The 12,640-nt window shown below is 57.7% G+C and overlaps 1 protein-coding gene across 2 annotated transcripts; it reads left to right on the forward strand.

Annotated features, from left to right (window-relative positions):
- Window positions 1-1,011: 1,011 nt before the first annotated feature.
- MON1A (MON1 homolog A, secretory trafficking associated) lies at window positions 1,012-12,514 on the forward strand. Of its 2 annotated transcripts, XM_036877857.2 has the most exons (6): window positions 1,012-1,245; window positions 8,389-8,525; window positions 9,532-10,017; window positions 10,512-11,277; window positions 12,000-12,147; window positions 12,247-12,514. In XM_036877857.2, exons 2-6 carry the CDS (start codon window positions 8,402-8,404, stop codon window positions 12,385-12,387), a joined length of 1,665 nt encoding a protein of 554 aa, XP_036733752.2. In that variant the 5' UTR covers window positions 1,012-1,245; window positions 8,389-8,401; the 3' UTR covers window positions 12,388-12,514. The 2 variants fall into 2 exon arrangements, with proteins under 2 accessions (XP_036733752.2, XP_057343448.1); XM_057487465.1 differs by lacking the exon at window positions 12,000-12,147 and having other exon boundaries at window positions 12,247-12,384.
- The last annotated feature ends 126 nt before the right edge of the window (window positions 12,515-12,640 follow it).

A 12,640-nucleotide genomic window follows, 5' to 3' on the forward strand; every position in this document is an offset into this window, starting at 1 on the left:
GTATGTAAGGAAATGGGCATTTTCTCATGTTCTCACCTAAAGAGGAGGAGAAAGCTTCCTTAACTTATGTGCAAAGGTCTAATGGCCCTGTGCAGAGCTGTCTCTGGTAAAAGGCCACAGCTTTGTCTCCATGCCAATCAGGTCAACATGGAGGTAGGCTCCAAGAGCAGCCATCTGAGACCACAAAAAAAGACCAGGGCAAAGGTTTCCCCAATTCCAGTGTAGGGCCAAGAAGGGGACAGGATACACTGCATTGGGGTGCGTATAGCAGCAGAAAGAGTCGGGGTGACTTCAGACTTTTCCCTTCATCCCAGAATTAACCACAAGGCTACAAAGTGATTTTATTGTTTCAGAGAAAACATGGGCAGTAGTGTTATTAATCCCTAATTTTACTTCTTTAAATGGGTCTTCAAAAATAAAATTGGGAAAGCTTTGTGCTTTCCAGTTGTTTTTGCTGCTTTGCAACTAGGAAATTACAGACGTCCTTAGCAGTAGTTCCTTGCCCTGGCAAATCACCTGGGAAGCTTTTACAAAGATATTGACTCCTGAGTCCCAGTCCAAGCAAACCAAACTCTTAAGGGGTGGTGTTCAGGCATTAGCGCGTTTTAAAGTTTCCCAGGTCATTCAATGTGCAGAGTTGAGAACCATTGTTCTAGAGCCTCACGCTGATACATCGAAACGTGGCTGAAAGGATGTTGTGACCAGCGGCTGGTGCGCCTGCATCCTTCACGGCCAGTGTGGCCGGGCCCACTAATGACACTCGTGCAGCCCCCAAACGAGCACCGTCCTTCCACAGTCAGGGGCGGGAAACCATGCCGACGTCTCCTTCCCTCCCTCGGAAGAACCTCCAGCCGGCTCGGGCGGAGGGGCCGCGGACCGTGGGGCCGCGACCCGCCCGGGGCTTTAGGCTTGAGGACCGGAGAACGCCCCGCCCCGGTGAGGCCTGCCCCTCGCGCCGCGGGCGGCCGCGCGCTGCGGACTACGTTGCCCATCATGCACCCCGGGGGCGGGCGCACCGGGACGAGCCGGGCCTGCGGCGCGCGGGGCCGATCTGGGCTGTCTTCCTGGGCCGCGGTCCGGTGAGCGGCGGCGGGGAGGGGCGGTGGCCATGTCTGCGTCCCCAGGGCGCCGTGGCCCCGCGGGCCTGCTCCCTCAGTCCGCGCCCGGCTGGACACCATCTCGGGGGTCCCGCGGGGAGCGGTAACCGCCAATCTCTGCGACCCGGGGGCCCCCGCCGAGAAGCAGGTGAGTCCGACTGCCAGCCCACGTGGCCTGGGGGCGCCGGGAGACTGGGGAGCTGTCATCCTTGGAGGGAGGGGCTGGAGGACCCGGGGCCCCTGCCTTCCACGCTACCTTTTGCGATAGGAGGACTGCGTCTCCCCGGGGTCCCTTAGCCGGTGGCCCCAGCTGGGGGATACAAAAGGCGAGGCCCAGAATCCACCCTTTGGCCGGGAGGGCAGAGTCCTGCAGGAGGCAGTGGCCAGGTGCATCCGCGCCGTCCCCACCCCAGCACACACACACCCAGGCCCGCAGAGTCTGCCCGGGGATGGGCGGTGTGACTGAGGTGGGCAGAGCGGCTCCCGTGAGTGTCTTGGGGCTCGGGACTTTGCTCTCAAGGATGCCCTGGCCCAGATAATGGGGTATCCCTTGTACTGGGTGAGTCACCCAGTCTGGGATGGAGTTTGCTGGGGGAGGGTGAGCCGTCTTTGTCAGAGAGGGGCGTGGCCACCCACAGTGACAAGGACCAGGCCATGCTCTCAGCACGTAGCATGCACCTGCGGAAGCAGCAGGTGCATTGCCTCACCAGGGCCCTCTGCCACGCCCCCGTGCATCCTGGCACCACCCTCCCAAAGGGCCAAGGCAGGATGGAGCTCTCTAAGCAGGAGGCAGCCAAAGGGAGGGGCTCTTACAAGGCCCCAGTTGAGCCAGCCTGCCTGCTGACATTGCTCATAGGAACAGCAAGCCCTTCTAGGGGAAGCAGCAAGCCCCTGGGGCCTCTAGAGAGGCTTCCTGAGAAGGGGTTCCTAGGGAGCATCTGGGACTGGTCCCAAGAGATCTCTCTTGCTTAACTGCTTCAGGCCCAGCCTCCCAGCAGCTTCAGCTGCACAGGTTGTGGCTCCGATGGGGGTTGGGAGGGCTTTGCTGTGACTCAGTCATCCTCCTTGCCTAGTTCCAGAGTGAGTATCCAGAGAACTGTTGTCTTCATCAGGGCTTCTGGCTGGATCCCCAGATTGGCCTTGGGGATGTGGAGGTACTGCATGAGCTCAGGTGGAAGGGGGACTGTCCCTAGCCCCGGCCAGCTGATCCTGCACTCACTCCACACGGGCGCCATGCTGGGCTCTGGCATCTGAGGTCCACAAGGGCTCAGTGGGAGGTGGGCCCTCAGGACACTGGAGAAGCTGCAGTTTGGGTCTTTGAGGCAGAGGAGCAAGGCCACAGAGCAGGAGCATGTGGCGGCCTGAAGAGTCCCACCTGGGAGACACTTCCAGGAGCAGCAGAGAATGGTCTGCTCCTGCAACTTCAGGGCCAGTGAAGAGCCAGTTAGCCTGGAGGAACTCCCACCCAGAAGCCCATGGACATCTCTTTGGCCCACATGACAGGAGGGGCACTTCAGGCGAGAGCCCCCCTGGCTTCACAAGGTCAGAGCACATTTTTCAAGGCCAGTTCACTCAGGGCCTGGCTCGGGATGAGCAAACTCTCAAAGGACTAGTATACATGGCAGAGACCACAGATCAGTGTGTATGAGCAGCTGCTCACAGTCTGAATGCTAAGTAAGAATCATCATGACCTGCTAATGGCAGCAGCTGAGACTACGGCGCCTGCTCTGGGCCAGGGTGACCAAGTTACGTGGATCACCTCTTCCAGTCCCCCCACAGCCTGGCGAATTGGTACCATCACTACGCCCATGTTATAGAGACTGAGACTTATAAAACCAGCCAGGTTGATCCAGGTCCCCCTGGCTCCAGAGCCATTGTCCCTGAACTCTTGGCCACTTCCAGGGACGGGTCTTTTCCCCCAGGCAGGGGTCCCAGAGGCCACTTTGTAGCTGGTGTTCTCTGAGGACCTTTCACCTTCTCCCTTCCAAAGTTATTTATTTTGGCAGATGTTGATGAAACTCCTCCTGCATGTGGAGCTGACATTCTGAAATTTGTGGCAGGTCACAGGGTGACCTTCAGTGTAGGAAAACCAAGTGGGGCAAGGGAGGTAAGAATCGGATACTGCAGGAAGGCCTCTCTGACCAGGTGTCCCTTAGGCAGCAGCCTGAAGGAAGCGAGAGCGTGAGGCATGTCGGCACCTAGCCCAGGCAGTGCGACAGATGAGCTGGGGGCCAGGGGAAGGCAGAGGCGGTCAGGCAGGAAGTCTGGTGGGGGCCGAGTTCTGAAGTGACAGAGCTCTCAGGATTCACATGTACGTGACACTGGGGGGAAGCCATGAGGCCGGTGTGGCTGGGATGGAGCAAAGTGAGTGGGAGAAAGGAGGGGCAGGGGGGAGGTCCCCAGGCAGTTGGGGAGGAGGTGGACAGGGCAGGGCCTCCGGCCCCACTGTGAGGAAATGGGCTTTCCCTTTCCCACTGACTGAGCGGGAGCCATTCCAGAGTCACGACCGAGGAACTGCATGACCTGACTCCTCTCTCTTGAGAGCGTCACTTCAGTGCTGCAGGGATGGACCGACTGCACGGCAAGGGCAGAGTGGGGGAACTGGGCAGGAGACGATCTCCTGGAGGGAGGGACAACGGCAGCCTGGCCCACTGTGCTGGTGCTGGAGGTGACGAGAAGTGGATATGGGCATTTCCCACTTAACAGCAGTAATCTGTGACAAAAGTTGGATCGTGTCTGGAGGCACTAACTTAGTGTCTGTTTCCCATTATTTTAAATGGGAAAAGGTGTAATGCTTCCCATATCAACCCTAAATCCACAATTTTCTAAAATGATACTAAACCATGGGAAAATATATCCCTAATATGTCTCCAATACACTACAGTGTTGGCATATAAAATGCTTAAAACATTCCCTCCTAATCACCAAACAACGTGGCTGCTTTGATGCAGCATCAGAGCCTCTTTCAGTACCTGCAACAGCCATCGTGCACGTAAGCCCTTCTGTTGGCCCTCAGTGACCTATCAGCTCTGTTTGGAATGTAATTAGAGGCTTAATTAATGCACATTACTTTGTTAAAAATAGACATTGAGTTTTGATGATGTAAATATGCATTTTTTTCTATATAAATACATAAGCTGAATCAATACAAGTTAGTTGTGTTAGTTATCTATTGCTGGGTAACAAATTATCCCAAAACTCAGTTTAAAACAACTATAAATGTTTGTTACCCATACAGTACCTGTAGCTCAGCAATTTGGGAGCAGCTCAGCTGGGTGTCTCAGACTCAGGGTCGCCCATGAGACCTGTGGCTGGCGCCCTGGGACTGGCTGTTGGCAGGTCTCCATTTCTTGCCACGAGGTTCTCTCTGTAGGGCTGCATGAGTGTCCCCACAACATGACTGATGGCTCTGCCTAGAGAGAGGGGTCCAGGAGAGCAGGGCAGACGCTCCGGGGTCTCCTGTGGTCTAGCTGCAGTCAACATGGTCCCGTTCACATCACCACCCTGGTGACACAGAGCAGTCCTGCTCAGGGTGGGGGGCGGGCACAGAGGCGTGCACGCGGGAACAGAGGATCTGGCATCTGGAAGGCTGGCTGCTGCAGGTGGGCGTTCAAAGCCAAGAGGCACTCTGGGGAGGTGTTGATGACAGACGTTTGCTGGGTGTGCCTGTGTTCTGAAGTCCAGCGGATGGGATTTCCAATGGCGTGGTGCATGAGTTGCGGGGAAGAGAGGCATAAGGGATGACACCCAGATTTCTTGGTGAGTAACTGAGAGGGTGAAATTGTCTTTGACTGAGACGGGAAAACTCAGGGAGGAACAACTTTTGAAGGCGATGATCAGGAACTCGGTTTTGGACACACAACTTAGAGACACTGTAGGATGTCAAGGGCAGGCACCAAGCAGACAGTTGAATGTGTGTGGACAGACTGGGGCTGGAAATACAAATTGGAATCACTGATGTATCAGTGGAGTTGAAAGCATGAGATGGAATAAGATCACCAAGGGATTGAATGAAGACCGAGAAAAGGGTCCAAGGACTGAAATGTGAGAGGAGCAGCAGAGGGGGCTTAGGAGTGTCCAGGAGGTGGGAGGAGGACCAAGAAAGGCCAGTGGCATCTCAGAGGCCAAGAGGAGAAAGTGCCTTGAGAGGGAGGGAATCAAGTGTGCGCCTTACTGCTGCATGGTGGGGTGACCCTGCAGGTCACTGGCAACCCTTCACAGGCAGTGTTGCTGGAGCAATGGAGGCAAAAGTCTGGCTGGAAAGGGTTTGAGAGTGAACGGGGAGAGGCGGGGAGGCCGTGGAGGAGGCACTTCTGGTTACCAGATAGCCATGAGCTCCCCACCTGCCCCTACCCCTCTGGCCAACTGATGAGTTCCGGCCAACCCAGGCTTGAAGCGTTTAAGAACTGGTACCTGCCCCTCCAGCCTGCGTGCCAGGCCCCGTGATGTGGAAGGCATGTGTGCTGCAGGGCAGGGCAATAAGTTGCTAGTAGCCTGCATTCCTGAATCACCGCTTGGAAGGGAGCTGCTCTGAACTGGTAGCAGACCCACAGCAAATTTTGTGTGAGCAAAAAATAAGCCTTTATGTGTAAAGCCTCTACCATTTTGGCCTTTGTTGGTTACCCAGCACAGCTTAGCCTGCCTGACTAATTAAACTCCAAGAATTATTTACTATTTTGAGGTCCATTTGCTTGTTTTCTAAAGGGCAGCAAAAAAAAAAAATACAATGCTACCCAGAGGGGAATGTCAAGTTAAGGGAGGTTTAACTGTTTCACGGAAGTAAAATAAAGTTCACAAATCACAAGGACACTCAGTGAGCGTGACAGAGTGAACACACCCAAGGGAAGGTGTCTGAAAATGGGAAAAACATCAGCATATTGGTGATGGGGAAGGAGGCGCCCCAGGCTGCCACCGCTCTCCTGGTAGGAGGAGGGAAGGTGGAGGCGGTGTGGGACTCAGGGAGGTTGTCGCTGACCATTTCCTGGGGAAGTGGGAGGCTCGCCTATCCCCAGGGTGGGCTCGGGGCAGAAGCCCTGCCAGTCTGAGAAGAGTGAAGGTGGGCACGGGCAGGTGAGGGTGTGGGCAGTGGGCAGCAGCCCACTCAGAGAACTGCTTCTCCCCAGGGAAAGCTCATGCCTTCCGATGTCTGTTGGGGAGCCAGGTCAGGGGCTCTGGCCGCAGCTGTGAAACTGGCAGCAGCTTGCCCTCTGCCTGGACATGGGCAGACTCATGTCTCTGAGGCCGCTCTCTCTTCACCCATGAGGCAGACCCCACCCTGGGTTTTAGGTTCGCTTGTGACGTACTGGTCTCTGAGAGTCTCAAACGGCCTGGGTCTTCTCGCTCCAGGGCTGGGCATGCCCCGTCTTCCTCAGCACCCACTGCCCTGTGGCCTCACAGTGGCTGTTCTGGCCCATTTGGATTGCTCCTCTGGGTCTCTGTCCCTGTCCCAGAAGAGCCCCTTCTGGACACCTGTCCCGGTTCCTGTTGAGGGTGCACAGCCTCTTTCTCAGACAGGGTGGCCCACACCTGGATCTCCTGGGATCCTTACTGGGAATTGTCACTCTTGACTGTCCTGTTGGGCAGGATTGATAGCCTAGAAAATCCCAAAGGGCAGATGTTCTCCCAAATCATCTTCCTCTGGTCTTCCTCAGCTTGGACTCATGGTATTTGCCACAGACCCCCAAGCCCCACCGGCTCCATGGCACTCAAGGCTCAGCGCACAATGGCAACCAGGCCAGTCTCTGGTCCTGCCTCCCTGTCTCTCTGTTTTGCACATTGAACTTATGCAAAAGCTTAATTTGAAGACAGGATTCCATAGCTTACAGCAAAGATGGTGAAAGGAAGAGCGTGGAAACCAGCCCTGTGGGTACACATACAGGAGCTGTGCAGTAGGACCTGGGGCTGGGGCAGCGTTCCTGGACGCAGGCAAGCCGGGGCCACACAGCTGCTAGTGCCGGCGATGCTGCCTCTGATATTACTCTTTTCATGAATGTCTTTACACCCCTACTTCATGCCAGGCCTGAGGTGACAGAGCTGCAGAAGGACAAGGCCTCCCTTGCTCCCTGCAGCCTGTGGCCCAGGAGGGCAGGCCGGGGTCAGCTTTGCTCTTCGCTCGCCAGCACCAGCCCTGGAGAGCATGCTCCCCATGGGTCTCCGACCGGGTCTTGGCTGCCCTTCTAGCCCATCCTGCCAGACCTCTTCCCAGTGTCTCACAGGCCCCCTTCCCAGTTGACGGGGTTACCTGCCAAGTGAGGACCCTTCCGCCTGCCACTCAGGGCCCCAGAGGCTGACCCCAAGTGAGCCTTCCACCTTTGCTGTCCCCTCACAGTCACTCCGCCCGGCCCTGACGCTGCGGAAGGCCTGGGAGGTCCTGCAGAGCCTGTCCCGGCTGTCAAATGGGCACTGAGAATGGTCGTGTCTCTAGTTGTTGAATTGGTCAGGCAGCCCTGGTGCAAAAGCCAAGGTGCGAGAGGTTCTCAGAGAAAAGCAAGGCTCCAGCCTGAAGACTTCATTCCTTGCTAACCACAAACAGCGATTGGCCAACTCAGTTTTTTTTTTAAATTTTGGTATCATTAATCTACAATTACATGAAGAACATTATGTTTACCAGGCTCCCCCCTTCACCAAGTCCCCCCCACAAACCGCATTACAGTCACTGTCCATCAGCGTAGTAAGATGCTGTAGAATCACTACTTGTCTTCTCTGTGGCCAACTCAGTTTTGAATGGATGTGCCGTGAAAGATGCCAGGACAGAATTGTCTCCGTTCCTGGCTCCTGCGCTGCCACCCTGAGGTGACGCTCAGCAGCGCACGTAGACTCCCAGGCCTTGGCCCTGCATCCTGTAAGCTAGCCAGCAGCGGCACCTGCCCCGGAGAAGCACCACCAGGAGCCGGTAGCTTGATCCCCATAAACTAATGCGTGTGTTAGCTGGTGTTAGCTACTCTTACCAGTTTGTAAGAAAAATTATTTACATTTTACATACCTTTTTTTAAGAAGACTAGAAGGAAATACACAAAAATATGACCAGTGAGAGATCCTGAAGGTGGGAAAATGATGATATTTCTTTCTTAATACTTTTTCGTATTTTCCAAGTTTTCTGCAATGAGCAGATGTAATGAAGTCTTCCTTTTATAGTCAGAAAAAAAACCAACATAATTCACTTTTTAGAGGGGAGTACTCAGAACCCGTTCCACAGAGGTCTGAGCTAGCTGTGCTCACACTGTCTGTCATGCAGTCACCCCTGCCGACAGCACCTTCACCCCCCTCGATGATGCCTTTGTTTGCCCCACAGGACAGCCCAAGGGATGGCTGCTGACATGCAGAGGAAGAGAAGCGGCGAACGCCACGATGGCACTCTGGCTCCTGATGGGCACAGCGGAGAGAGAGCCGACAGTCCCACCCCGGGGCTGGCTCAGGGAATGGAGCCGGGTACGGGCAGAGTTCAGCCCAAGGCAGGGGTCTCCCAGCCACTTGCTGGCTGCCACTCACTCAAGCATTTGTTAGGTCACTCGCTGGGTATTGGCAAGTGCCCCAGTTGCAGGGAGCCAGCCTTCCTCCCCACTCCAGGTGCCTGCTTGCCCTGTGCTATCTGGCTGCCTGAGTGGGCTCTCCTCCTAGGCCCTGTGTTGACAGGGCGCCTCCCTGGCTCCTTCTCCCCCCGTCAGCTCTCTCCACATGAGTTAGGCCTGCTCCGAATGCACCTTGTGCAGGACAACAGTTATTTTATAATTTTATTTTGCTCACAAGATCATGAATGCTTTGAGCACAGAGCAGTTGTACCCCAATGCCTGATCCAGAGCGGAACTCACACTAGAGGCTGAAAGTACATCTGTTGAACTATTCTGTCCATATGAAGTCTTCCTTTGATAGGAAGGCTTCAGTAGACATGTCAATCAGTAGACTGACATGGAGCCTGTCTTGGGGGCCACCAGCAGTGGGCCATTACAGTGGAGTGGCTGAGGAGCATGGCTAGCCGGTTCGCCGAGCACCGGACGCATCCCAGGCAACTGACATCTGCGCAGAGGGCTGAAGTGTGACCAGGAGCTGGCCGTGTGAGGAGGGGCAGTGCCCTCCAGGCAGGGGAACAGCCAGTGCAGAGAGCCTGAGTAGGCGGGGGGATGTAGGGCGTCCAGAGAGCAGATGAGCGATGTCCAGCGTAGCTCAGACAGGCAAGGGCTGTGAGGGGAGAGTGGGAGAGGCAGGCCAGGGCCAGCACCCCGGGAGCTGGGCCTGCAGGGAGCCGGTGGGAGCCCCAGGGGTGGCCTTGGGTCTTCTTCCCAGTGTGACAGGACATGGGGCCAGAGTGTAGCAGGAGGGACCAGCGGCCTGTCTCATTGGGTCAGGCTGTCAAGCCAGAGTGGCTGCCTCAGGTGCCTTGCTGGCGAGGTGGTTGGCAAGCAGCCACCATGCTAAGCACCATGCTTTCGGCCGGCAGGTGCCGGGCAGGAGGCTGCCATGTTCGTCCATGCCCGTTCCTATGAGGACCTGACTGAATCGGAGGATGGGGCTGCTTCCGGGGAGAGCCCGGAGGAGGGTGCTGGGGGTCCTCCACCACTGCCTGCGGACATGCGCCAGATCAGCCAGGACTTCAGCGAGCTGAGCACCCAGCTGACAGGTGTGGCCCGAGATCTGCAGGAGGAGATGCTGCCAGAGAGCTCTGAGGACTGGCCAGAGCCCCCGGGGGCAGCCGGGAGACCAGCCACAGAGCCCCCCAGGGAGGACACAGGCGAAGGGGATGAGGAGGAGGCTGCAGAGGCATGGCGACTGCACCAGAAGCACGTCTTCGTGCTGAGCGAGGCGGGGAAGCCTGTGTATTCCCGCTATGGTTCGGAGGAAGCCCTTTCCAGCACCATGGGCGTCATGGTGGCCCTGGTGTCCTTCCTGGAGGCAGACAGGAACGCCATCCGCTCTATCCACGCAGGTGAGCTGCCTGGGAGTGGGGTGGGGAGGGCCCCCTGGCCAGGGCTCATTCACAGCAGGCTTGGGGACCTTCAGGGATAGAGGGCTCATCCCCTCTCATCTGAAGCCTCGATGTCCTCATCTGAGCACGGAATGGCATCACGGACTGCCTCATAGGGCTACTGTGAGGGCCAGGGGTGGCTGGCACAGCACGGGAGAGGGGCAAAGCCTGGGGGTAACCAAAACAATCCCAGGTCCTGAGCCCCAACCAGCTCTTGCCATTTAGCACAAGAGTGTGTGTTTTTCTGAAGTGCTCACGCATTTTAGCAGGTTCCAGTCTGTGCAGCGAGTGGCAGGAACAGGCCTGGCGCCCTGGCAGGGGAGGGACGTGGGCTGCTGTTTGTATCCTCTTCGTTCTTCAGCCCCCACGGTGTGCACAGCTCTGGGGGAGGGCAGAGCAGACAGGGAAGGGAGGGCTTCCCAGACGGGCCCGTCTGACCGTCGCCTCGTCCCCAGATGGCTACAAGGTGGTGTTCGTGCGCCGGAGCCCGCTGGTGCTGGTAGCGGTGGCCCGCACGCGGCAGTCGGCACAGGAGCTGGCGCAGGAGCTGCTCTACATCTACTACCAGATCCTCAGCCTTCTCACGGGGGCGCAGCTAAGCCACATTTTCCAGCAGAAACAGAACTACGACCTGCGGCGCCTGCTCTCGGGCTCGGAGCGCATCACCGACAACCTGCTGCAGCTCATGGCGCGGGACCCCAGCTTCCTGATGGGGGCGGCGCGCTGCCTGCCCCTTGCCTCGGCTGCGCGCGACGCCGTGAGCGCCAGCCTGCAGCAGGCACGTGCGCGCAGCCTCGTCTTCTCCATCCTGCTGACGCGCAACCAGCTTGTGGCGCTCGTGCGCCGCAAGGACCAATTCCTGCACCCCATCGACCTGCACCTGCTCTTTAACCTCATAAGTTCCTCCTCGTCCTTCCGCGAGGGCGAGGCCTGGACACCCGTGTGCCTGCCCAAATTCAATGCGGCCGGCTTCTTCCATGCACACATCTCTTACCTGGAGCCGGACACCGATCTCTGCCTGCTGCTGATCTCCACCGACCGCGAGGACTTCTTTGCCGTCTCTGACTGCCGCCGCCGCTTCCAGGAGCGCCTGCGGAAGCGCGGAGCCCATCTGGCGCTGCGGGAGGCACTGCGCACACCCTACTACAGTGTTGCCCAAGTGGGCATCCCAGACCTTCGCCACTTCCTCTATAAGTCAAAGAGCTCAGGACTCTTCACCAGGTGAGGGAGGGCTTGGGGACACTGCCTGAGGGAGACGGGGCGTGCGGAGGGGGCTGGTTTGGCCTGAGACCTGCTGTGGTTCTGAAGCTGACCAGCATTCTGGGATGGACCTGCACACTGGGTCTGTTTCACCCCGATACCTGGGACCCAGACTTCCTATCACCCTCCTCCTGGCGGACACACACCTCTCTTCTTCATTACCCAGATGGGCTTGAAATGCCCAATGCCCCTGGGGAAGGAGCTGGGACAGAGGTCTCCTGGGTCCCCTAGGGGGCCTTTAGGTCCAGCTCAGGCTGCAGAGCCCCTCTGCCTTCCTCCTCCACAGGACTAGGCCAGGTACGGCAGCTCTGTCCTCCCCTTCACCCCTTTTTGGTCCACAGGGTACCCAGTGGGCCTCCCCCACTTTGGACCTGTCACTCTGCCTTGGACGCCTAAACTTAGATTCGTTTGTCCAAGGGAGGGTCAGCAAAGATGTCACGACCCTGGGGGAGTGGGGAGAATGGGCTCCAGTCTGGACGGGCTCAGCCCTATCCTGGGGGGGATCTTCTGTGGTAGGGACACCTACCCCCATTCTGGGGGAGAATGGGACACCTGCCCCATTCTGGGGGAGCACGTGGAGGGTAGGCGTGTGGTGCAGTCTCCCTGGCTGGGAATAGGGGTTCCTCGATCTCCAGAAAAGGCAGTGGCCGTCATTGCTTTGCAAACCCGCTCCCCATCTCCAGCCCTGAAATCGAAGCCCCGTACACCAGTGAGGAGGAGCGGGAGCGGCTCCTGGGCCTCTACCAGTACCTGCACAGCCGTGCCCACAACGCCTCCCGCCCTCTCAAGACTATCTACTATATGGGCCCCAATGAGAACCTTCTGGCCTGGGTAAGGTGGCCCTGGGGTGGGCTGGGCTCCGTCGGGTCCCGGGCAGGGGCCATGAGGGGGCATCTAACCTGGAGGACCACTCTGTGCCTCCTCCTCCAGGTGACAGGTGCCTTTGAGCTCTACATATGCTACAGTCCGCTGGGCACCAAGGCGTCAGCCGTCAGTGCCATCCATAAGCTCATGCGCTGGATCCGCAAAGAAGAAGACCGCCTCTTCATCCTCGCGCCCCTCACCTACTGATGGGAATGTGTGTGGCTCAGCCGTCTGGGCCACGGAAGCCATGGGAGCCCAGGGCTGGCCTCTCCTTCCTGGGGAGCAGGCAGGGCCTGTGGGCCGAGGTGTGCATTAAAGTGCTCTGGGGAAGATGGCCGGCCTTGTTCCTGCATCCTTTGCTCACCTGCTCCTTCTCGCAGACAGGCACCAGACCCTCCTACCTGGGCAGGCTGCACAGGGACACATGCCAAAGGGAGCCGCTCCCTCACCTGCCCAGCAG

This window comes from Manis pentadactyla, chromosome 1 (genome assembly GCF_030020395.1).
Source record: "Manis pentadactyla isolate mManPen7 chromosome 1, mManPen7.hap1, whole genome shotgun sequence".
Classification (NCBI taxonomy): Eukaryota; Metazoa; Chordata; class Mammalia; order Pholidota; family Manidae; genus Manis; species Manis pentadactyla.